This window comes from Quercus lobata, chromosome 8 (genome assembly GCF_001633185.2).
Source record: "Quercus lobata isolate SW786 chromosome 8, ValleyOak3.0 Primary Assembly, whole genome shotgun sequence".
In the NCBI taxonomy this organism is placed as follows: domain Eukaryota; kingdom Viridiplantae; phylum Streptophyta; class Magnoliopsida; order Fagales; family Fagaceae; genus Quercus; species Quercus lobata.
Window position 1 is genome coordinate 4,547,704 of NC_044911.1, and position 22,791 is coordinate 4,570,494.

At 33.8% G+C, this 22,791-nt stretch overlaps 4 protein-coding genes across 5 annotated transcripts; 1 reads left to right on the forward strand and 3 right to left on the reverse strand.

Moving 5' to 3' along the window:
- The first annotated feature begins 3,719 nt into the window (after positions 1-3,719).
- Positions 3,720-4,353, forward strand: LOC115957785. Its single transcript, XM_031076108.1, has one exon. It carries the CDS (start codon positions 3,931-3,933, stop codon positions 4,222-4,224), a length of 294 nt encoding a protein of 97 aa, XP_030931968.1. The 5' UTR covers positions 3,720-3,930; the 3' UTR covers positions 4,225-4,353.
- A 7,269-nt stretch (positions 4,354-11,622) lies between these two features.
- Positions 11,623-14,106, reverse strand: LOC115954740 (two-pore potassium channel 1-like). 2 transcript variants are annotated; one of them, XM_031072669.1, is made up of 3 exons: positions 13,956-14,106; positions 12,098-13,020; positions 11,623-11,933 (listed from the first exon to the last, which is right to left on the reverse strand). In XM_031072669.1, exons 2-3 carry the CDS (start codon positions 12,997-12,999, stop codon positions 11,786-11,788), a joined length of 1,050 nt encoding a protein of 349 aa, XP_030928529.1. In that variant the 5' UTR covers positions 13,000-13,020; positions 13,956-14,106; the 3' UTR covers positions 11,623-11,785. The 2 variants fall into 2 exon arrangements, with proteins under 2 accessions (XP_030928529.1, XP_030928528.1); XM_031072668.1 differs by having other exon boundaries at positions 12,098-13,046.
- An 892-nt stretch (positions 14,107-14,998) lies between these two features.
- Positions 14,999-17,049, reverse strand: LOC115958450 (two-pore potassium channel 1-like). Its single transcript, XM_031076862.1, has 3 exons — positions 16,976-17,049; positions 15,358-16,257; positions 14,999-15,232 (listed from the first exon to the last, which is right to left on the reverse strand). The coding sequence occupies exons 2-3, from the start codon at positions 16,239-16,241 to the stop codon at positions 15,076-15,078; spliced, it is 1,041 nt and encodes a 346-aa protein (XP_030932722.1). The 5' UTR covers positions 16,242-16,257; positions 16,976-17,049; the 3' UTR covers positions 14,999-15,075.
- Positions 17,050-19,665: 2,616 nt separating this feature from the next.
- On the reverse strand, positions 19,666-20,821 carry LOC115956152 (two-pore potassium channel 1-like). Its single transcript, XM_031074612.1, has 2 exons — positions 19,932-20,821; positions 19,666-19,816 (listed from the first exon to the last, which is right to left on the reverse strand). The coding sequence occupies exons 1-2, from the start codon at positions 20,819-20,821 to the stop codon at positions 19,666-19,668; spliced, it is 1,041 nt and encodes a 346-aa protein (XP_030930472.1).
- Positions 20,822-22,791: the final 1,970 nt, after the last annotated feature.

Here is a 22,791-nt window from a genome sequence, read left to right on the forward strand (position 1 = left end):
CTCCAAATTGCATGAACTTCATCCTCAATTTCCAACAAACACTAATCATAGATTTTATTATCAATAATCTTTCTTTTGTGTAACCCCACCTTAGTAGGAAGTGCACTTGAGCATGCTTGCCAAAGGAAGACTTTAACCTTATTTGGCACCTTGAGACGCCAAATACTCTTCTAAAATCTTTTAACTCCCTCATTCGTAGACCCCGATGGTGCACCTGTTGCCTCAACTTCACAAAATAATTGATATTTTGATCTGACAGAGTAAGACCCGGTTCTGCATTTAGGCCATGACACACAATCTTCTTGGCTTGTGACACAAATGGGAATACCTTTGATCCTTTGAGCCTCAAAAGGAAGGAACATGGCATCCACCAATTGATCATTCCAGCCAGCACCATTCGGATCCAGTAGCCTACTCACTATCCAATCTATAGAAATACTATTTAAGGGTGAAATCACCTTAGCTGGTTCCTCTCCTGGCAACCACCTCTCCCTAAAGATTTTTATTTGCTTACCATCCCCAACCCTCCACAACATACTCAATTTGATCAATGGTATTGCTTTCACAATGCTTTGCCAAGCATATGAACCTAAGGAAGGTTTAGCATCCAAGAACGAGCCATTAGGAAAATACTTGGCATTGAAAACTCGGTAGAATAGGGATGTGTGATCTATTAACAGCCTCCACACTTGTTTCGCCAACATCGCCTCATTGAACTTCTCTAAATCCTTGAATCCCATTCCACCCAAAGTCTTTGGTTTGCACAAGGTCTCCCAATCTTTCCAATGGATTTTGCGTTGATCTCCCCATTGCCCTCACCAAAACTTCCTAATCAATCTCTCAATATCTTGTATAATTCCCATTGGAAGCTTGAAGCAATTCATTGCAAAAGTGGGGATTTCTTAAACTACCACCTTAAGCAAGACCTCCTTACCCGCTTGAGATAGAAGCCTCTTGTGCGTACCCAATGTATGGCTATTGGGCTTAACCTCTAATTGGGCTTACAATCTATTTGTTTTGTGGGCTTTTGGGTTTCCTACTGTGGGTGGTCCTATGCTCGGTAGCCTAAATATACTCCTATTTACTTAAACCCTTCTCTTTACCTCACAGAATCACTTTCTATCTCATAGTGACTGCTCTCTTTTCTCAACGTTCTCTCTAGAATTGCCAACCCTTTTATATCCCTTAATCCCCCTATTTATAGCTTGAGATAAGTGGAGGTGTTATGATTATTTCCCTCTATTAGTGTGAATGAAGGTCCAATTTCATTGTCTTTAGATGGGTGTTCAGTTGGGTAAGGTGGTAGTGGCATTGGAACAGACTCCCACCTCCAAAAAGCCTTCTCGATAGCGATATTTCCTAAGGTAATACCGGGAAGCTGAGTTAGCATTTTGCCGAGCAACCACACACTCGGCCAATATATAAGTTTGATCAGGAGTGGTTCGCTTTTGACGTCTAGGGTTAAATGGTCCCGCTAGGTTTATTGGGCCCATGGTGAGTCTCAAGGGGGTGTCTGGATCAAGGTCTTGAGTCCAATGGTGAGAGGTTCAGGTGTTGTATCTCTAGCTTAGGGCCCATGGCCCAACGGGCCTGGGGCCCTTTCCCGTACAGTTCTACAAGACCAAGTTCCAAGGCCCAATAACCTCGAGACCAACTCCCGTACACCTCTCTTTCCACCTTGAAGCTTATTCCACACCCTTTCTCTAATGTAATTAAGACTCTCTTTCTTGTTTCGACCCATCACAGCCGGTAATCCAAGATACTTCTCATACTCCCTAACTTCATTTACTCCCAAGAACTCCACCAACTCTACCCTTCGTTCTTCCATAGTAGCCTTGCTAAAAAACACCATGGTTTTTTCGCTATTCAACTTTTGCCCTGAAGCTAGCTCATACAGTTGTAATAATTGAAGAATTACCTCCAAATCAACCCTTGATGCATGGCAGACCAGCAAGGTATCGTCTGTAAAGAACAAGTGACTGATTCTTGGTCCATTTCGACACAAAGAGAATCCTCTAATTACCTCAAATCTGGCTGCATGTTGTAATTGCTGGTTTAGAGCTTCCCAACATATCAAAAATAAATATGGTGAAAGCAAATCCTCCTGCCTAATCCCCCTTGTTGGCTGAATATCCCCTCTTGGAACACCATTCACCAAAACTTGATAGGAAGTTGACCCCACACAAGCCATGATCAAATCTACCCACCGGTTAGAAAATCCCATTTTCCTCATGGTTAACTCCAAGAATCACTATTCAACCCTATCATACGCCTTGCTCATATCAAGTTTGAAAGCCATAAACCCTCCCTTTTTTGACTTCTGATTCTTCATATGATGTAGGGTCTCAAATGCTACAAGGATATTATCAGAAATTGCCTTATCGAATTGGAAGGAACTCTGTCAAGTTGGGCCCATTTTTTCAAGATGGTTTAAAATTTTTTGGTTTTCATTCAAATATTTAAATTTATTATTATTATTATACAACAAATGATTACCATTTACACAATTGGGTTTACTTTTTCTATTTAATTCATGTTAATAAGTCTCAAATGTAAAAATACCAAAATAAATCAAATTAATAAATTTAAATACACATATTCTTTTAAATATTATTAATGATGATATAGTTCATTAATGGTGAAACCTTATTCATATGCACTTGCAAAAGTAAGTTTTGAAAACGAAAGAACTGTCAAGTATGTGCGGATGAAGGACTCTACGATACTTAAGTTAGCAAATATGGCTTATCTGGAAAATCTATTAAGAAGGTGATTTGTAGAGTAAAGTGTTTGAATATCATTCTTAGAAGCCCTACTTTCCTTTTTATACTTCTCTTGGGAGTAGATATGTCAAACTGTCAAGTCGGGTTCGAGTCAAATCAATCTGGTTACGAGTCAAAAATGAGTCATTTTAAGTAGGTTAGAAATGGGTTAGGTCAATTAGGAGTGGATTCCTTTGTCATTGTAGCTTGAACATCCCATGTTGTTTTGGAGGCTATTGCCATGATGGTAGTGGTAAATCAAATTAATTAGATTTCCATATGGGAACTTTGGTGGACTTAGTTGTTCCTAGCATCTTGGGCAAGCCACCATGTCTCTATTTCAAGTTGCCACACAATCACAACTGAGTTTATTATTCCTAAGGTGGCATATCATAATTCTACCAATCAAAAAATCATTGGTTGGGTCGAGTTATTCGAGTTGAAAATTTTGTCAAATTGAACCTGTTCCATAACCAAACTTTAAAAAATAAATGATAATAAAAAAAAAATCCATCACAAAACCCATCTCAAAATTTTAAGCATGTTAGATTGATTGGGTTGTGTTAAGTTAGATTTATTAAGTTGTTGGATTGGATTCTCAAAAAAAAAAAAAAAGGTTGGTGGATTGAATGTACGTTTTTATCCTCAAATTTTGAAATTAAGTCATTCAAAATTAGTTAGATGTTGATTTTTTTTAATGAAATTTTAGAGTAGTTAAGATGTTGATTTAATCAATAAATAAAATTGACTTATATATATTTTTTGTTTTTAAGAAAAAAATTGACTTTTAAGTTTCATCATAAAAGTTGATAAAAGTTGAAGGAGGAAATTACTTCATCATCAAAAAATTAAAATGTAGCTTGGATGAAAAAAGAGTGTAAAAGGTAATAAGGGTGGGCATTTTAGTAAACAAATAGCCAGTCACCACCACAAAGCAATCAAAATTGATTAAACACTGAAAAATTCACTCTCACTCTCTCTCTCTCCCAAAACCCAAAAAACACAAGCTTTCGCTTCAGAGAATCTCTGCACACAAAACACAGATAAAACTCCAAAAATCCCTCCTTTCCATCCTCTCTCTCTCTCTCTCTCTCTCTCTCACTTTCTACAAAATCTAACACCAACCCAACCCACTTCACAATCTCTCATACCCATCTAAATCCAACCCATGGAGATCCCAGCAAAACTCCTCCAGTACAAGTTCCAGTTCCTCTTTGCCCTCATTCTATCAGTCACACTCATCGCCCTCTTCTTCTTAGCACCAAGGTTCCTCACCATCTTGGCTTACTTTTGGCCTCTCTTCCTCTCCACCGCTCTCTTTCTCTTCGCTGTGCTTGTGTTTGGCAAGACATCGCCACCGTCTACCGACGCTCCCGGTGGCAAGGCCGGTGAAGGGCTCCTTGATTACGTCGCTGGGCATCCGGAACATCCGGTAGTAGAGAGTTTCAAGTCCGAGGAGTAGTGCCCACAGGCCCAAAATAAACCATGTACTATTAGTTAATCTCAAAACTTTTATGTAATTTCCAACTTTTGTTTTTTGTTTTGTTTCGCTTTGTTTTATTAATGACATTTGGACCCTCTTTTTTTTTTTTTTTGATTGGCTATATATTTTTTAAATTTGAATTTTTGTTCAAGCTAGAAAATATTTGCATTGCTACAGTAAATAGTAAATAGTGTGTGAACGGTGAGGTACAATTAAAAAGTAAAACATAATAGTTTTCTGTTTTCCCTTAAAAAAACAAAAAGAAAGAAAGTAAAACTTTAGTTTATGTTTTTGGCTATTTAGACTAGAATGTGATTGAATAGTGATTGATTGAATTTACCAATGGTTGGAATCTAGTTAAGTCACCAAACCAGTGTACTACGTGTCAAGGAAGTCTATTTTTGCTTCTTTTTTTTCTTTCTTTACTTGTTTCGTACACTAACTTTTGTTTCATTATCTCAAAATATTAAAAAGTAGAGAATTTTAGTAATATATTTTTAGTTTTTAAATAATATTATATATATTTTTATAATTTTTTTTCATATATATTTTTAAAAAATATAAATAATATTACTCAAATTTCTTTCCTATCAGACCCTAAAAGAGTAAAAAAGAAAACCAAATATTTTGTTTCATTTATCTTTTCACATTTAGTTTTTCATTGAGAGTTATAATTCCTATATAGATTTATTTATTTATTTTAGATTATAGAGTTTAGAATTTTTATTTCTAGACCGCACATGTTTTATTTATTTTTCATTGATTTATGATTATTAGTTATTACTAATTAAAGATTTTTTTTTAGTTTTTTAAATTTTCTTATTCAGCCACGTCAGCCCTAAAATTCTGTACTGTGCATAGATTCCTGAAACCTTTTTGAAGCATTCAACACCGACCACTCATTTTTGTTGGTTTTGAGCAAGTTTGTCTCATTAAAAATTATTTGGTGTTAAATTTTAAGCAAAGTTGTACTAGACCGCTAGTACTATTTATTTTTGTTGGGGTTGCTAGTACTAGTAGTCTAGTACCTATTGTGAGCTGCAATTGCAAACTGTGATTTAACAGTTTGTCTGCTTAGACTTATTCTGGAACTTGATCCAATTCCACCCCTCTTTTTACCGTTACAGAGGCGGATTATTTTTATTTATTTTTATACAAATTTTACTTTACTCTGATCTAAATATATTTGTCTGTAAGTCTCATTTTTTAAGACTTAAATTCTGGTTTTTATTCTCCAAACTCTATAAAAAATTATACTTATAAAATAATGATTGTATCAGAGGTGTATAGTAATAGATTATTATTAGTTAGGCAGATTATTATTAGTTGTCGGTCAGTTTTACTTGTAGTCAGCTAAATCAGACAGCTGTGAAAGCGAACGTGGAATTGGTAACAGCTTAAAAATTTTCTTTTCTAATACACTATATTTGTGAACTTGATAAAATAATTGAGTACAGTGAATATTGAGGGTCTGTTTGGATACTGTTTATTTTGTTAAAAACTAAAAATAATAAAAAAATAATAATAAAGTTACTGTTTACACATTTGGCACTGTTTATAAGCCTAAAATTATTGTTTATGGATAATGAACAGTGTTAGATGTGCGTCCAGAAAAAAAAAAAAAACGCAAGAAACACATCGCAAAAAACGCAATACTCAAATGCCACTTGAGTTTCATATGAATTTATCATTTTATCATATATAATTTATTAACATTTTCTTTTAAGATACTTGATTAACCATTTATAATTGATCATACCAAAAAATAAAAAAAATAAAAAGTCTGGTTCCTAATTTTTACAAGTTAAACAGATAGTGTCTATAGTTGAGCCACTGGATTTTATGTTTTTTATCCAACCGATTGAGATTTTATTCTCTATTAAACCGATTGAATCGGCTGGTCGGATCCGATTTTAAAAAACCATTCTCATCGAATTTATGCACTAAACCCAATCCTTGACTCCGGATAATTATTTATGGGCTTTGAAAGTTGTACACTCGTACTGTGCCACGCACACAAGTGGTGTTGCAAGTAAAATGTTCATTATGTACATTTGTGGCGTACAGTATATTCTCCGAAGTGTGATGTGGGACGTTTGATAAAGTATATGTGGTGGGCCCATGATCGTGGCCTTTTGAAATTGATTTGATGGGAAATCAACCAGTGGGTAGTGGGTCCCAGAAACTTGTGGCTGCGCGAAACTTCAAGAGGTTGTATGATGTTTATCTAATTTTATGTTTGGTGTGGGGTCCACCTACATGGGCCCCACAACCGTTCATTTTGAAATTAATTTACTTAAGTGCAACCATGGTTTTAAAAACCGATATGGTGAAAGAACCAAAAAATGAACTAATTACTGATTTTATGATCGGACCGGAGTTCGACCGATAGTCGAACCGATGACGTCATAAATAATTTAATTAATATTTATTTAAATTATATAAATAATTAATAATTTTTTAATATACTAAAAACATAATTAGACTCATGACTAGCACATCACAAAGAGTTTAATGCCACACATTTACTGATTTACATCAACAAGTCATTGAAAACCCATCAAAAAATCCTCCTCTAATTAGGCAATTACAGGGAAAATCAGTTAACAATTTATACAAAATGATGATTTGGCTTATCGTTCATATACTATTCTATTCAATAGATACACATATTCATATCCTATTCAACAGACTCAACAATTTATACAAAATGGTGACTTGGCTTATCATTCTCCCTGCTTTGCTTCAAATCCACCAAAGTTACCATCCAAACCCAACCACAAAAAATGTAGGGCATCCAAAGCCAAAGGACATCCAAACAAACTCAACTCATCTATAGCTTTGTCTTCTAATAAAAAGATACACATATACTTATATATATATATATATTAACTATTAGTTTATTACCTGATGAAGCCAAAAAAAAAAAAAAAACAGAGAGTGCAGAGACTGAGGGCGAGGGCGGGGTTGGAAAAAAGAAAAAAAAAACCCTCAGCTTGACCGATCTGAGGGAGAGGGTGCCGCTGCCGCTGTCACTGTGCGCGAAGCAGAGAGTGAGGGCGAGGGCGAGGGCGAGGGCTGGCTTGGAAAAAAGAAAAAGGAAAAAACCTCAGCTTGACCGATCTGAGGGAGATGGTGCCGCTGCCGCTGTGCGCGAAGCAAAGATTGAGGGCGAGGGCGAGGGCGGGCTTGGAAAAAGGAAAGAAGAAAAAACCTCAGCTGAGAGAGCTTGTGCGCAGTGCGTAACGGTGCCGGTGCCGGTGCGCGGTGCGTAACGATGTCGGTGCCGGTGCGCGGTGCGTGACGTAGAGAGAGCTTGAGTGCTTGACCAATTGTGAGATGAGAGAGCTGAGATTTGAGGCTGAGGCAGAGTGATTTCGTGAGTGAGATGGGAATGGGAGAGTCAGAGAACTTTAGGCTTAGGAGTTAGGAGTTAGGGTTTGTTTCTACATTTTAGGACTTTTATGGAAATTCAAAGCACCAAAACGGCAGCAAAACGACGTAGCTTTCCCAGGAAAATAAAAAAAAATTCCAACCGGTCATTAACCAGTTCGACCTCCGGTTTTTTCGGTTCTTAGGTTGAACCGGACGATTTTTACTGTTCATCGATTTTTTAATGATTTTCGGTTTTATATCATAACCGGACTGGATTAGAGGCCGGTTCCCGGTTGAACTGGTCGGACCGACCGGTTCGGTCTGGTTTTTAAAACTATGGGTGTAACTAATTTTTATTTTTATTTTTAAAATTTTTTTGGGGTAAGTGCAACCACTTATTTGTACCATAAGTTTAATCACATATAAGAAAATTATTATTATTATTATTTTTTTTTTATAATTGATGAAATGAAATAAAAATTATGCCCCAATATAAATATTTTATTCTATATTCCCTCGATCAAATTTCTTACACGTCCTTTATTCTAAAATAATTAAAATTTAAGTGTTTAAAAATTATACCTAGACATAATTAATGGGATATAAAATGAGATTTATAATGAGACAAAATTTTATTAATATTTTTTTATAAGAAAATTTTTATTAGTTAAAATGGTACGTTATGATTTATATACAATTAAAAATAATATTTATAATGAGACAAAAAAAAAATGATATTACAGCAGGTGGTGGAGTTAGAAAATTTTTCCATGGGCAAGATATATATATCTTTTGTGATTTTTTAATATGTTACAAAATATTTACATTCGCTTAAAAAAATATTGTCTTCACATAATTCAATATACATTTTTCAGTTAGTTTGTAAATTGTGAACTTTCTTTTAAATAATATTAATCACAGTGATTCAAATATTTTAGATTAAGATTTTTTTATTAACTAATTTAGAGATTCCATAACTAGAGCATAGTAGTATACTAATAGTTTTAAAAATTGTTAAACATATAAACATTTAATCAATTTAAAATAATTTAAATAACATCCATCTCTTTACATGTCAAATATATACAACTCAATATAAAAATAAAAAAAAATACTATAACAATAATACAAACCGAAGAAATCTTATTTTTCATTGATGATAAATGCAATATGCCTTTAATTCATAACCATGAAGTTTACAATTTTCTTTTCTTCTAAAATAATATATATATATATATATATGTAAGGACACGATTCGTAACGAACCGTAACAGTGTTGGGTTCGTACGTGAAAAGGCCCAAACAATATCATTTGTAGAGTATGGGTTTGAAAGGCTAGGCCCCGGTCACCAGGCGGTGGGTTTTTCGTGATATCCATACATGGTTAAATCGTCTTCGCCCCTGAAGTCTTTCTCTTGGAGGCGGGCTGGGAGGCTCTGGTTTTTTGCCATTTTTCCCAGCCCCTTCTACGAATTACTTACTTTTCCTTTTATACTAGCCTGTGTTTTTTATCCTTCGTCCACGTGTAGGGCCGACATTCCAAGACTGATACTTGTCCCATCAGCCCATACCCGGAGTGGTTGGGGGTGGTTGAAAAAGCTGGAGAGTATGGCTCTGTCAGGTGCAGAATATTGAATGGCAGTAAAGGCAGCTTTCCCCGGTCGTTACACTTTCCAGCATACCCTTTTCTATTGGCACAAATATTTTAAATTTTTTCCCAAGTTGTTTCTATACCATTTTTGCCCTTTCCTCCGAGGAGACTTTGGACAGGCCGAGGACTGAATCGTCCTCGGCTGTATCCCAATGCTATTTTGTACTTGCATTACCGTGCCTGGGCCATAACCTTCCTCGGCTTGGGCCTTTAGGCTCCAACGAATAAATGGAGCTGGCCAAAAAATGGTTGGGCCCCACAATATATATATATATATATAAACTATGAATATAATGTCTATATCTTTACTTTTCTAAATGATAAATATAAAATTTTTGCTTTTGGAAAATAAAGAAGACTTCTATTAAAAAGATTAGGGCAAAACAAAATTTCACAATATGTTTTTAACAAGTGAAGTGTTAGCCCATCATAAGTCAAAATAAAATGAAATAAAAAAAAATAATAAATAAAAGACTGAGACTTAACACAATTTAGAATAATTTTTTTTTTTAAGTAAGTTTCAATTAGTTCAATTAATAAAAATTCTTATTATTAAATAAGATATTCAATCTTGGCTTACATATAAAATCAAATGATGCCTTGGTTTGATAATAAAACATTTGGTGTGTTTTTACTTTGAGGCCAGTCCATGATATGTCATTGACACGTCTTTCTATTTTGTTGATTGCCCTCCAAAGGACATGACAACAACAAAAGAAAAAGATGCCCATAATATTAATTCAATTATTTTGTCTTAGGTCCCATTCTCCCATCTAACATTGCTAAGGGTAATTTTAAACATTTTGACTTTTACTTGTAGAAATTATGCTGGCTTTGAATTTCAAAACCTTATCTTTCTAGTGAGTGGCATAGTGTTTGTAAAGTTGTAGCAGGAAAATGGATTTTGTAAGGATCTCAATGTTTCAATTTTTTGAATATTTTTTTTTGTAAGGGTACATTTGTTTTGTTTTTTAATCTAATTTTTTTTAAGCGAAAAAAGGAAAAAAGAAAAAGAAAAAAAAAAGAGACTATTCCAAACAAAACATCAATTAATAGTTGTGTATAACCCAATTTTTTAGGTATGCATTTTTACTTAATTTATTTTCATCTAAAATTAGTCAATGAAAATAAACTATCACAAAGAGCCCTAGTCAGTAGTTATCAAAGATCCAAGGGAATATTTTGATCCATAATGATGTAATGCCGGCAGATGAATGTTTTTGTTTGTTTTATGGTGTAAAGAAGCAGCAAGGCCTTGGTACAGCATTGACCTGCGAAGTCTGCAAAGTTTTCAAGGTGAGATTGTCATATGCTTTTGGTTGTTGCTAAATATGGATCTACTAAACTGTCTTCATCCCCCTCAAAAAAAAAAAAAAAAACTAAACTGTCTTCCTTTTCTTTTATACGATTAGTTTAGGCCCCAAAAGGAAAGCTACAGGTAACTGGAAAATTTATGCTACAAGCGATTGAGCATATCTACCACAAGTTGTTTAGTTTAGACCCAAAAAAAAAAAAAAATTTGCAGTAGAAAGTAGCTTAGCAAACAAAAGTGTGTTACAACTTTACAAGTAATCACGGGTGAGACCTAATGATATACAAGTTTCATGCAATCCATGAGATCCTCAGTTCAAGCCTTTTAGCCAGTATCTAGCTTGGGACCACCCTCAATGAATTCCTCCCTGTAATTGCTTGGTGTGTGTAAGATGGGAGGATTACACTCACTTGGATGATTAGTTAGGCTCTCTAAGAGCCATGGATGCGCATGTCAACAACACAAAGAAGACACAAATGAGCAATCCTTTAAAACAACATTAAAATGGAAATAAAGGCAATAACATGAAGGCTTAGAAGCCTCTTTTCTGGAACTCAGACCAACAGGAAAGGTTAGTTACCTCAACATGAAGTAATATGACTTAAACCTTTTCCATTTTCACTCAGATGAGAATCTATGAGTGAACATCCTTTGTTTCCTTGTTTCTTCTCCAAGTCCCTAAAAGGGTAAGAAGCTAGTATTTGACAGTATGCACATAACTCATAAGACTGGTGGCTGGAAAAGGCTTAATCGCCTGTGACATTATGAGTAAAAGATACTGACAAAAGATGGCTCTCACAACTGATAACAAACAAAAACTCCCAACGAACATTAGGACTGATCCTTAATTTCCTTATATCCCGAGTGACTTGATGATTCTGATCCAACTTCGGCCTATTACTTGTATAGTCACCCATTCAAGACCATGACGTATACAAAAACATAATTGCAGCTGAGCTAGCATATAATTACCAGCACTATATTGCTGTTCTGAATGTGAATCATGATTGCCTGAAGTATTGTGCAACAAGTCTATTGATTGTGTAAAGAGCCATGAATGTGATATATTGATAAACAAAATTTGACGTACAAACTTACAAGGTTATTAACTCTTACATTACTTCACGTCTCTTTTCAAATGTATGTATACAGTACACAATCTGTTACCAGTTTGTGATGGATGGCCACGGCCACCTCTCTGGTTAAGACTGAGCAAGCGTTATGTCAGACACAGACAGAGTTCCTGACTGATCAACATCCAGATCTTCAAACTCTTCTAGTAACAGTGAAATATCATCTTGACTTATCTTCCCCATCTCTTTCAGTTTATATATGATGAAGTCTGAAGCACTATAAAAAATAAATTAGAAAAAAGAGCATGACTAAGTTGTACATTAAGACTTAAAAAAACCAGTATGTATGTTAGAGACAGCTTGTGGAGAAACCATAAAAAGTAGTAACAAAGATGGCCATTTCAAGAAATATGTGCTTAAAATAGAAAACACACAACTTACTCAACAACCCCATCATCGTCTATATCAGCTGCTTCAAGATCTGCACTAGTCATCTTCCGAGTGCGAACCCAATTGGCCAGTGCCCTTTGTCTCCTTTCAGTGTTAAGCTCAGCAATGTAGAGAAAAAACTGAGCTAAGGTAATAGTGCTAGTCAATATCCAAATTACTGCAAAAGCACGCCCCACTTCTGTTGAGAAACTCTTATCTCCATAGCCCAGGGTTGTGATGGTAGCACATACACAATAAAACGCATCAACAAGGTCTAATTTCTCAACAGTAGCTAGGAAGATTGTCCCAATAATTATAAGCACCAAAAGAAGGATAAAGACTGTTAAACATTTATATCTCACTTTGTTGGTCTCTACCTCTTTTAGAATTTCAGTGGTACCAACATTATGACTCATATGTAAGGCCTTAACAAGTAATGTTTCTTGCTTCTCTACCAAATAGTCTGCTGCTTTGCTCAGGATTAGTCCAATCAGAGCCATTCCAGTGAAAACAAAGGCACAAGCAAGTAGTTTTGTAAGGGTACTATCAGGAACCAGGTCTCCATACCCAACAGTTGTCATTGTCACGATACAAAAATACACAGCATCAAGAAATCCAACTGTTTTCTTCCCCTCAATCTGGTTCCTAACAAGAAGGAACGTTACAGCTCCTACACCTAAGTAAACAGCCAAGAATATGGCTACTTGCTTAAAACTTGGATGTAGCTTCCCAAGAATGGATTCGGTGCGTGGAATCTGGCCAATCCCTTTCGTTTCTGGAGGAACAAACTCTGCAAGAGGAGCACTTTTACAATGGCGATATCTTCTTCTCTTCAGAGAATTTTTCTTTTTGGTTTGAACTGAAGGATCTACCATTCCTGACAGCAAGGGCTCTTCCACACCATTAGAGGCCATTAGTATCCAACAAATGAGGGCCTGTCTTAAAAACCCATTTAGTCACACTGGAATTCAAATTAGCTATGTTAGCCAAGGTTTATAAACCAATTCAATTGAAAACAGTAATCCAGCAGCCAATTTAGCAATTGAAATGTAAGAGCAGTTACCACAAAAGTGCGCATATCAGTTCATATACCATATTAAGTGCTTGTTTATAATCAAATGAAAGTATTATTCAGACAATTTTTTCAGCTTCCAACAGCAAAAGCAACAACAACAACAACCAAGCCTTAGTCCCAAAACTTTGGGCCGGCTATGGATCCTCAACAAACTAATCAGAGTTAGTTATATTTATTCTTTTCTGCCATGCTCTACTTCCATTTGTCTATCTTAACCATAAGTACATAACACTTTCAAATTGATCATCAAACCGAATACAGAGATAAATAAAATGCAACAGTGAGAAACAAGGGGCAAATCTACTGGATATTCCCTTTTAGAAAGATGGGTTTGATTAAACAATTCTTATTGATCTCTACAGTAAAACTTGATTTCATAGCTGAAACTCATCAGAATTCCCATTTTGTTCATTGGCCAAATGAAGATTCATAAATTAACAGAAATAACTAACTGGGTATGAGCCCAACTACTTTACATGATTGAATCAGCCAAATTCTAACAATTTACATGATCAGCAGCTCAAAGTTTCCACAGTGACAGTTTTACTCCAGATACACAGCGACATTGAACTATAGCAAAAACCAGTTATTAAAGTCAAAAACTTTATAAAGAAAAAATGAAGGGACAAACACAAAAACTCACATTAATGTAAACTGAGGTGTCTAAATATGTTTCTACCAAAATAACCCAAATGGGTTTCCTTCAAATGAGTGTTAAAACTTAGAAACTACACTATTTACATCAACACAGAGATCTAACAAAAAGAGAAAAAACAGAGACTCAGAGAGGCTTACCAGTGAAAACTTGTACTAGCCTTAGACTTTCAAGGTTCAAGCGGTTTTCAGTTGGAGAAATTTGATCACCAAATTGGCAAATTCTAGCGAAACTCCCGGAATGATCTGTAGGATACCATTACAAAATTTACTCTATAAATTTAAATATTTATCATAAATTATTATTTTATTTTATATTGAATTCTTTTCTGATTTCTAAATTCTAAAGGAAAAAATCAGTGTGTCTTGTCAACTGTCAAGTCCAAATCATAGGCTTGATTGGGCTGGGCTTTAACTATGACATTATGTAAAATGGGCCCATGGATTCTGGCTTCCTCTTATTCTTGAGCCCGGTCATGTAAACAAGGCTTGACCTAAACAACTTGTGGTTTTCTTCATTGTACTTGTAAGCAACTTGTAGACTTGTAGTAATCTCTCTGCCTCTTTTTTTTATTATTTTTTTGTTAATTTATTTCATTTTGTGATGATCCAAAAGATGAATCAATTATTAATAGAATTTTAATAAATTCCCTAACTCTTTGCCTTGAATTTTTTGTGTATCTTGCGCGTTACAACTTTCATTTTGTGATGACTTAGAAAATGAATTAATTATTGTAAAAAATATTTAAGTTAAATCAAAGATGGTCGTTAGAATTCCTAAATGAGTTTAATTAGACCTAAAGCAGTCTGTAGCAGAGACTTAGAATATAAGAATGGTAGTTCAACAATCATCAAATGACCCTAGTATACTTTTTGGATTGAGCTTATGGATCTCATCCTCCCTTCCTTTTCTTGGTTATTTAGCCAAAGAAGAAAAAAAAAAGCAGCAGCAAATGGCCCTTGTATGACACAAATCAGTCAGAATATTGATAACATTGTCTTTGTTTCATCTTTTTTATATATAAAATACTTAACATCCATATTATTTACAAAGGAAGAGATTTATATCCACATGTTCTGAAAGGACCTAGTTTAGCAAATCTATATATAAATTACATGTTGAGAAACTTGTTACAGCCAGGTATAGAAAAACATGACATAGATTATTGATCTTACATACTTACGTAGCTCTCATGGGATGCTTCACAATTTTTATTTTATTCACTAGTGCAGAAAATTCGCCATTTTCACCAGGGTAAAGTCAATTCCCTGCTTGAGTTGATTGAGGAAGATCAGATTCAGTTAAGGTGTTTGACTTATTAATATCACGTTTTCCAAACTCCTCCTTTATATCCGCAATATCATCTTCACTAATCTTCTCCATCTTTACAAGCCTATCTACAATGAACTCAGCAAGCCTATGGACAAAAAAGAGGAACAAGAAAGTTAAACCAAGCAAAGCAATCAATACAATGAGATAATAAGTTGCACACATAAATAAGAGAGCTTAGGTTCAACAAAAAAATAGAAGCACCCAACTTACTCTACTGATTTATCTTTATCAAGATCTGCTGCCTCCAGATCTTTATTTGTTATCTTCTGGCTTAGTACCTGCTTAACCAATTCCCTTTGTCCCATTTGAACATGTAGCTCAGTTATGTAGCATAAAAACTGAGCCACAAAAATGGTACTTGTCAATATCCAAAACACTGCAAAAATACGCCCTCGTTCAGTTTTGAAGCTCTTATCTCCATATCCCAACGTTGTTATGGTCACACTAACACAATAAAACGCATCAATAAGGTCCAATTTCTCCACAGTAGCTAGGACGGCTGTCCCAGCAATCATGAGCATCAAAATAATGATAATGACCACTAAGCACTTGTATTTCACTCCTTTATAATTCTTTTCATACTTGGCCTCACTGGAATTTTGATCCATATGTAAAGCATTTATTAGCAAGTCTGCCTGCTTCTTCATAAAATAGTCTACTGCTTTGGTCAGGCCTAGTGCAACCAGAGCCATTCCCGTGAAGGCGAAAACACAGACGATTAGCTTACTAAGGACACTATTAGGCACAATGTCTCCATATCCAACAGTGGCCATTGTTACAATGCAGAAGTAGACTGCATCAATAATTTCATTTGTTTTGTGTCCTGTCATCTGGGGCTCGAGTAGGTAGAAGCACACGGTTCCTAGTCCTAGGTAGACAGCCAAGACTAAGGCTACTAACTTTAAAGTTTGGTGTGATTTCCTTGAATTAGATGTAGAACGGGGACTTGGATCATTGTTACTTGTCCCCCAAGAAACAGAACCTGTGAGGGGATCACTTCTATGTGTTGGCGCATCTGTCATACTTGTTTGAGGTGTAGGATTTACTAAGCTTGCCTGTAATGGACCTTTCCCTTTTGCGTCATTGCTAGCCATGAAGATGTTTAAGGACCTGTGCAGTTGTAGCCATGTTAGCCAGGGTGTTTATGTATTAGTTCTTTCAAAATCTACATTAAACAACATTTACAAGCATAAAATTTGTGTGTTTAACTTTAAACACTGCACACTTATCAGTCCATGATAGATAACATCTTTCTGACGGTAAAACTACAACATTTTTCATTTTTTTGGTGATAGATTAAAAGTTCAGCTTTTTAACTAATAACAAAATTGCTATAACTGTTCATGTTCTTTTCCCAGTATTGAAGTACTTTAATTAATTTATTGTTAATAATCCTTCACAAACTCAGGGCCCAGATTCTATTTCCAGAAACCTCTTAAAATAATGATATCTAAATACAATATAATTTCTCTTTTAAAGGGGGGAAAAAGTGGCAGCTTCAGAAAAAAAAAAAAAAAGCAATATTCATAAATAATAACAAATCCAATTTGGGAAGTCAAAAGTGCCCAAATTTCTCCCATATCACATGATTGGTCCTGTAGAATGGTCACATTTCGCATTCCAAAAAAATGCAACATGATATGAAACATTTTTCTGTAACCACATTGTTTCTAGGAATGGATGCAGGCCAGCCCAAAAAAAAAAAGAAAAAAAGAAGAGGAGGGAATGAAAGCAAATTATATCAGCAAGAATTTAGCATTCAACAAAATATAAATTAATGAAACTTTATATTCAATAGATTAAAAATTAAAAATAACAAACTTTGTACTTGTATTGAGGTCTAACAATTGGAAGCTCAACACTCAAGAGGCCTATCAGTGAAGAAAGAGAGAAAGGGAGAGAGTTAAAGATGTTTGTGCTTGAAGACAGTTTATGTAATATTTCTTGGTGCTATAAAAACGGAAAAAAGGGGGGGAAAAAAGCTTGGAGATTCTTTAATTAACATAGAAGTAGTGCAATTTCCTTTAGAATAAAGAAAAGTAAAAAGCAAAAACAGTACGTGTTCCTCATATGTTCCATAGGACCATAGATTAGCAGCTCACTAGAAAAGGAAACACCAAAGAATAATTAGTTCACAATATTCTAAGGTCATCTCTACAATTTTCATAAACATTTTGATTGATTAGTTTGATTCAAATTTTCATGGAAATCCATTTAAGGCATTGGATGCACATAGGAACCACATTGCCACATATTTTGAGAATATGATCATGCCCATATGACTATGTCTATGAGGCTGTTTCTTCTATCTTCAAAAAAAAAAAATCTTTTGATGTGACATGTAGAGAGATTTCCCGGCTATGGGATTCTAGTTAGAACCTACACAAAGACTTCCCTATCCCCAGTGTGGTTTACCCATCCTTCACCCTCCCAACCCCTAAGTATAATTGGGAGAATGGGTTAGATTTGTTGTTGATTTGCGTGGGTTTGAATAACATTTAAAAGTGTTTTGTATGGAAATTTTTTAAGATAAATCCACTGAATAATTATTATATGTTTTTGAGAGGTTATTGTACAATTCTTAAAATCTTAATTATTCATCAATAAATGTTTTGCTTAGATGAATTTAAGTAATAGTTTAGTGGTAATGATATTCTTTGTAGTGCCCTATATTTGTGGTCTATCATATATGTATGGTAAATTGGTGATAATGCTACCATAAGAATTTTTGAGGATTATGATTTTTTTAAGGCCATTTACAAATCACTCTTGGACTTTAGCATGAGTGTCAATTTAGTCCTTGTATTATTTATTTCAATAATCAACCCTTGAACTTTAATTTTGTGACAAATTAAACCTTTCTGTTAATATTTTTCAATTATAAATTTACACAATGCGGATTCTTAAAAAAAAAAAAAAAAAACACAGTTTGTAAATGGTTCTACCACATATCTTACCCTCACTTAATAGCTGTGAATAACCCAATTTTTTAGGTATGTATTTTTATTTATTTTATTTTCAATTACAATTAGTGAATGAAAATAAACTATCAACATTAGTAGCTTTCAGCCTGTCAATGATCCAAGGGAATATTTGATCCATATTGATGCAATGCCGGCAGACCAAGGGCTTTTTTTTTTTTTTCCTGAGCAATCAAGTCCTGGCCTAGTCCAGCTCATGATTAGGATTTTTTTTTTTAATTTTTTTTTTTCAATTGAAAATATTAAATATTTTTAACACATACACAGAGAGAAGAGACAAAGTTTTAAAGAAAAATTTACAGTGACTGGACTGAGCCAGACTTTAACTAAGCTATTATGTTATAACATATAGGCCCAAGGATTCTGGCTTAATTTTTATGCTAGAGCCCAGTCCTGTAAATAAGGCTTGGCCTACAGAATTAGATAAAACTACTTGTAATTTTTTTTTTTTCTCTTTTTTTGATGTGAACCTGTAGTTTTCTTCATTGTACTTTTAAGCAACTTGTAGTACTTCTCTGCCTCTTTTTGTTAATTTATTTCACTTTGTAATGACCCAAATGATGAATCTATTATGGTAAAATATGCTCTTCCTAGAAAAGTAAATTGATAGAATTTTAGTAACTTATTTAATTCTTACCTTGAAATTGTTATATATATTTGTGCATGTTACAACTTCCATTTTGTAATGCCCAAAAAATGAGCCAATTATCATAAAATATATTTAATTTAGACTACAGGGGATAGTTTGAAATTTTATGAGAGTACACTTTAATTTAAAATACAGCCTATTAAATGATGTCCACTTAAAAAATTGAACTATTTAAACATGATCAACAAAAAGAGACATGAATTTGTGTCTGTTTGAGAACAATTTATTTAGCTAAAATTGAAATTTTTTTGCTGAAAATATTGTAGAAAAAGTTAAAAGGTAGCTGAAATAGTACAATAGGACCTATGAATAGTATCAAAAATAAGCTGAATAGTAAAAAAAGCTAGCTTTTTAAGCTAATGCCAAACGCATACAAAGAGTACATTTATGGATTTTTTTTCCTAGGTTCTCATTGGAAACATGGAAAAGAAGCACATGTTATACATATTTAGATCCGAAACGAGTTTAATTAATTAGACCTAAAACAATAAGATTTGCAGTTCATAAAAAAAAAAAAAAAAAAAAAAAAAATTATTAGACCTAAAACAATCTGTAGCATAGACTTAGAATTTAAGAGCAAAGAAAGAGAAGCAGATGACCCTTGTATGACACAAATCAGACAGCATATTGATAACATTGTCTTTATTTAATCTTTTTTACATAAAATACTTTACAACCATATTCTTTCCAAAGGAAGAGATATATATCCACATGTTCTGAAAGGACCTAGTTTATCAAATCTATATATAACTTACATGTTGAGGAACTTGTTACAGACGTATATTAAAAACATGATGACATTGATGATTGATCTTACACCCTTTTAAGTAGCTATCTTTGGGATGCTTCACAATGGGTAAAGTCACTTTCATATGGGTAAAGTCACTTCTATGCTTGAGTTGATTGCAGAAGATCAGATGCAGTTATGGTGTTTGACTTATCAAGATCATAATTTCTAAACTCCTCCTTTATAGGCGCAATATCATCTTCACTAATCTTCTCCATCTGTTTGAGCTTAAGTAGGATGAACTCAGCAAGACTATGGACAAAAAAAAGGGAAAAACAAGTAAGTTAAACTAAGCAAAAGAAATCCATACGATGAGATATTAAGTTGCACACATAAATAAGGGAGCTTAGGGGGGGAAAAAACTTACTCTAAAGATTTATTTTTATCAAGATCTGCTTCCTCCAGATCTACATGTGTCAATTTCCGGCTAAGAGCCTGCTTGACCAATTTCCTTTGTGCTTTTTGAGCAAATAGCTCAGTAATGTAGGCTAAAAACTGAGCCAAAGAAATAGTACTTGCCAAAATCCAAAACACCGCAAAAATACGCCCTCCTTTAGTTTTGAAGCTCTTATCTCCATATCCCAATGTCGTGATGGTTACACAAACACAATAAAATGCATCAATAAGGTCCAATTTCTCCACGGTAGCTAGGACGGTTGTCCCAGCAATCATGAGCATCAAAATAAAGATAAAGACCAATAAACACTTGCATTCCACTCCTTTATAAAGCTTTTCATACTTTTTAATATCAGCTGCTCTGTCATTTTGATCCGTATGTAAAGCATTTACTAGCATGTCTCCCTGCTTCTTCATAAAAGAGTCTGCTGCTTTGGACAGGCCTAGTGCAACCAAAGCCATTCCCGTGAAGGCGAAAAAACAGACGAATATCTTACTAAGGACAGTATTAGGCACAATGTCTCCATATCCAACAGTGGCCATTGTTACAATGCAGAAGTAGAGTGCATCAACAAGTCCATTTGTTTTGTGTCCCATCATCTGGGGCTCGAGCAGGTAGAAGCACACGGTTCCTAGTACTAAGTAGATAGCGAAGACTACGGCTACGAGCATTAAAGTATGGTGTGATTTCCGTAAATGAAATGTAGAAGGACTTGGATCAGTGTTACTTGTCCCCCTAGAAACAGAACCGGTGACGGGATCACTTCTTTGTGTTGACGCATCTGTCATACTTGTTTGAGGTATAGGATTTACCAAGCTTGCCTGTAATGGACCTTTCCCTTTTGCGTCGTCGCTAGCCATGAAGATGTTTAAGGACCTGTGCAGTTGAATAAGAGTTGAAAAACTAGCCGTGTTAGCTAAGGTATTTATGTACTAGTTCTTTCAAAATCTACATTAACCAACATTTACAAGCAATAAAATTTGTGTTTAACTTTAAACACCTCACATTTATCAGTCCATGCAATGGCAGCTCTAGGAATATTTTTCAGGGGTAAAGATAATTTAAATATATCGAACTTAGTTATCGACAAATAAAATTGCAAAGTCATGAAATTTACAAATTTTTTTTACAAGTTCTCATATTTTGAAATCGTTAGATGATAGTTTATTATCATTTATCATTATTTATTGTCAATGTGGGTAAGAGTGACCACTTTATTTTGTTAAGTTTATATATCTTTTTTTTTTTTTATGCAAATTCCATTTTCTACTTCACATTGTTTTTATAAAACATTTTAAACTAAATGACAAAACTGAACTCACTTGTATTGTATTAATTATTAAGGCAAAATTTGCTAGATAGAATAATTTTAGAAAAATTTTAGGAAACCGGCACACCAATGAAACTATTATGCAAGTTGGACTGTTTTTGGAACTCGAGTTTAGCAAACTCGAGTTCCAAAGAGTTTGCTAAACTCGAGTTCCAAAAACAGTCCAACTTGCAAAATAGTTTCGAACGCATGCTATGTACCAAATTTTTTTTTCTAAAAAGCTACTATTCAGCAAATTTTGCCAATTATTAACCCACACGACCACACTCGTCTATACATAAATAATACACTAAGTGTCTATTTAACCAATCAAATTCTTGAACAATCACTAACTTGAATCACTAACTTTATTACAAAAATTATTATAACATGTTAACAGTATGCACACATATAACAAACCCTCTATATTTTCTAATTATTAAATTATAGAAAATTATATTATATTTATACTATACATGAACATATATATTCACATATATCACAATTCACACAAATAACATAATAATAATAAAATAATAACACACATATTAGAGACACACTCACTTACACACATATATGATATAATTTTATAATAAAAAGAGAGACACTCACAACTCACAAATATTCACTCTTTACTCTTAAAGTTAAGAGATACCGGGATAGTCAAATAGAGAAGAAAGATGAGATGAGATTCATTAAAGAGAGATATGTGATTTGTGTTGTTATTTGATTTTAGATTAAGATATGATTAGAGTATGCAAGATTTAAGTTTGGCTGTGCAATAATATTTTTAATGGTAAATTAAGCTTATAAAAAAAAAAAAAAAAAAAAAAAGCGAAAAATACCTTTTTCACTATATTCTTGTTTTGGTTATTACTTTTTATTTTACCTCTTTTAGTCTTTAAAAAAAAAAAAAAAAAAAAAAAAAAAAAAAAAAAAGAGCGTTCCATTTTGATCCTTACCGTTATTTATTTAACTGAAATATCTTACGTGGCAAATAGAATGCACTACTGGCACACTAAAAGTCCATTTGGGAACAACTTCTTTAGCTAAAACTAAAAATATTTTATTAAAAATACTCTAGATAAAGCTAAAAACTAACTAAAATAGTACAGTGAGATCCATTAATAATACCAAAAAGTGCAATGAGATCCATAAATAGTAGTAAAAATAAGTTAAATAGTAAAAAAAAAGCCGTATTTTTTAGCCAATGCCATACTCAACTTAAATGCTGATGTGGCCATCAAAATAATAATAAAAAAATTATTTGGCATTTTGAAAATGCCATGTCAGCAATTTAAATTTTTTTAGAAGCCACATCAAATAAAACAATTAGGATAAAATTCTAAATTTCAATTTTTTTAAAAATAAAATAATAAATTTAATTAATTTTTTTATTCATTTCATTATTTTTCGAAAGATCATGTTCATCTTCTTTGTGTTCTTCTCCAAAACAGAATTGGTCATGTTTATGTTTTTCATATTCTTAGTAAATCAATCATTTTTTTATTTGTCTTTCTT

Bases quoted from the DNA above. Each gene is read 5' to 3' on its own strand.
- LOC115957785 (XM_031076108.1), top strand. From the start codon at position 3,931: ATGGAGATCCCAGCAAAACTCCTCCAGTACAAGTTCCAGTTCCTCTTT.
- LOC115954740 (XM_031072669.1), bottom strand. From the start codon at position 12,999: ATGGCCTCTAATGGTGTGGAAGAGCCCTTGCTGTCAGGAATGGTAGAT. The intron at 11,934-12,097 runs GTAAGTTGTGTG...TATTTTTTATAG, and splicing joins GACGATGATGGGGTTGTTGA to TGCTTCAGACTTCATCATAT.
- LOC115958450 (XM_031076862.1), bottom strand. From the start codon at position 16,241: ATGGCTAGCAATGACGCAAAAGGGAAAGGTCCATTACAGGCAAGCTTA. The intron at 15,233-15,357 runs GTAAGTTGGGTG...TTTTGTCCATAG, and splicing joins GATAAAGATAAATCAGTAGA to GCTTGCTGAGTTCATTGTAG.
- LOC115956152 (XM_031074612.1), bottom strand. From the start codon at position 20,821: ATGGCTAGCGACGACGCAAAAGGGAAAGGTCCATTACAGGCAAGCTTG. The intron at 19,817-19,931 runs GTAAGTTTTTTC...TTTTGTCCATAG, and splicing joins GATAAAAATAAATCTTTAGA to TCTTGCTGAGTTCATCCTAC.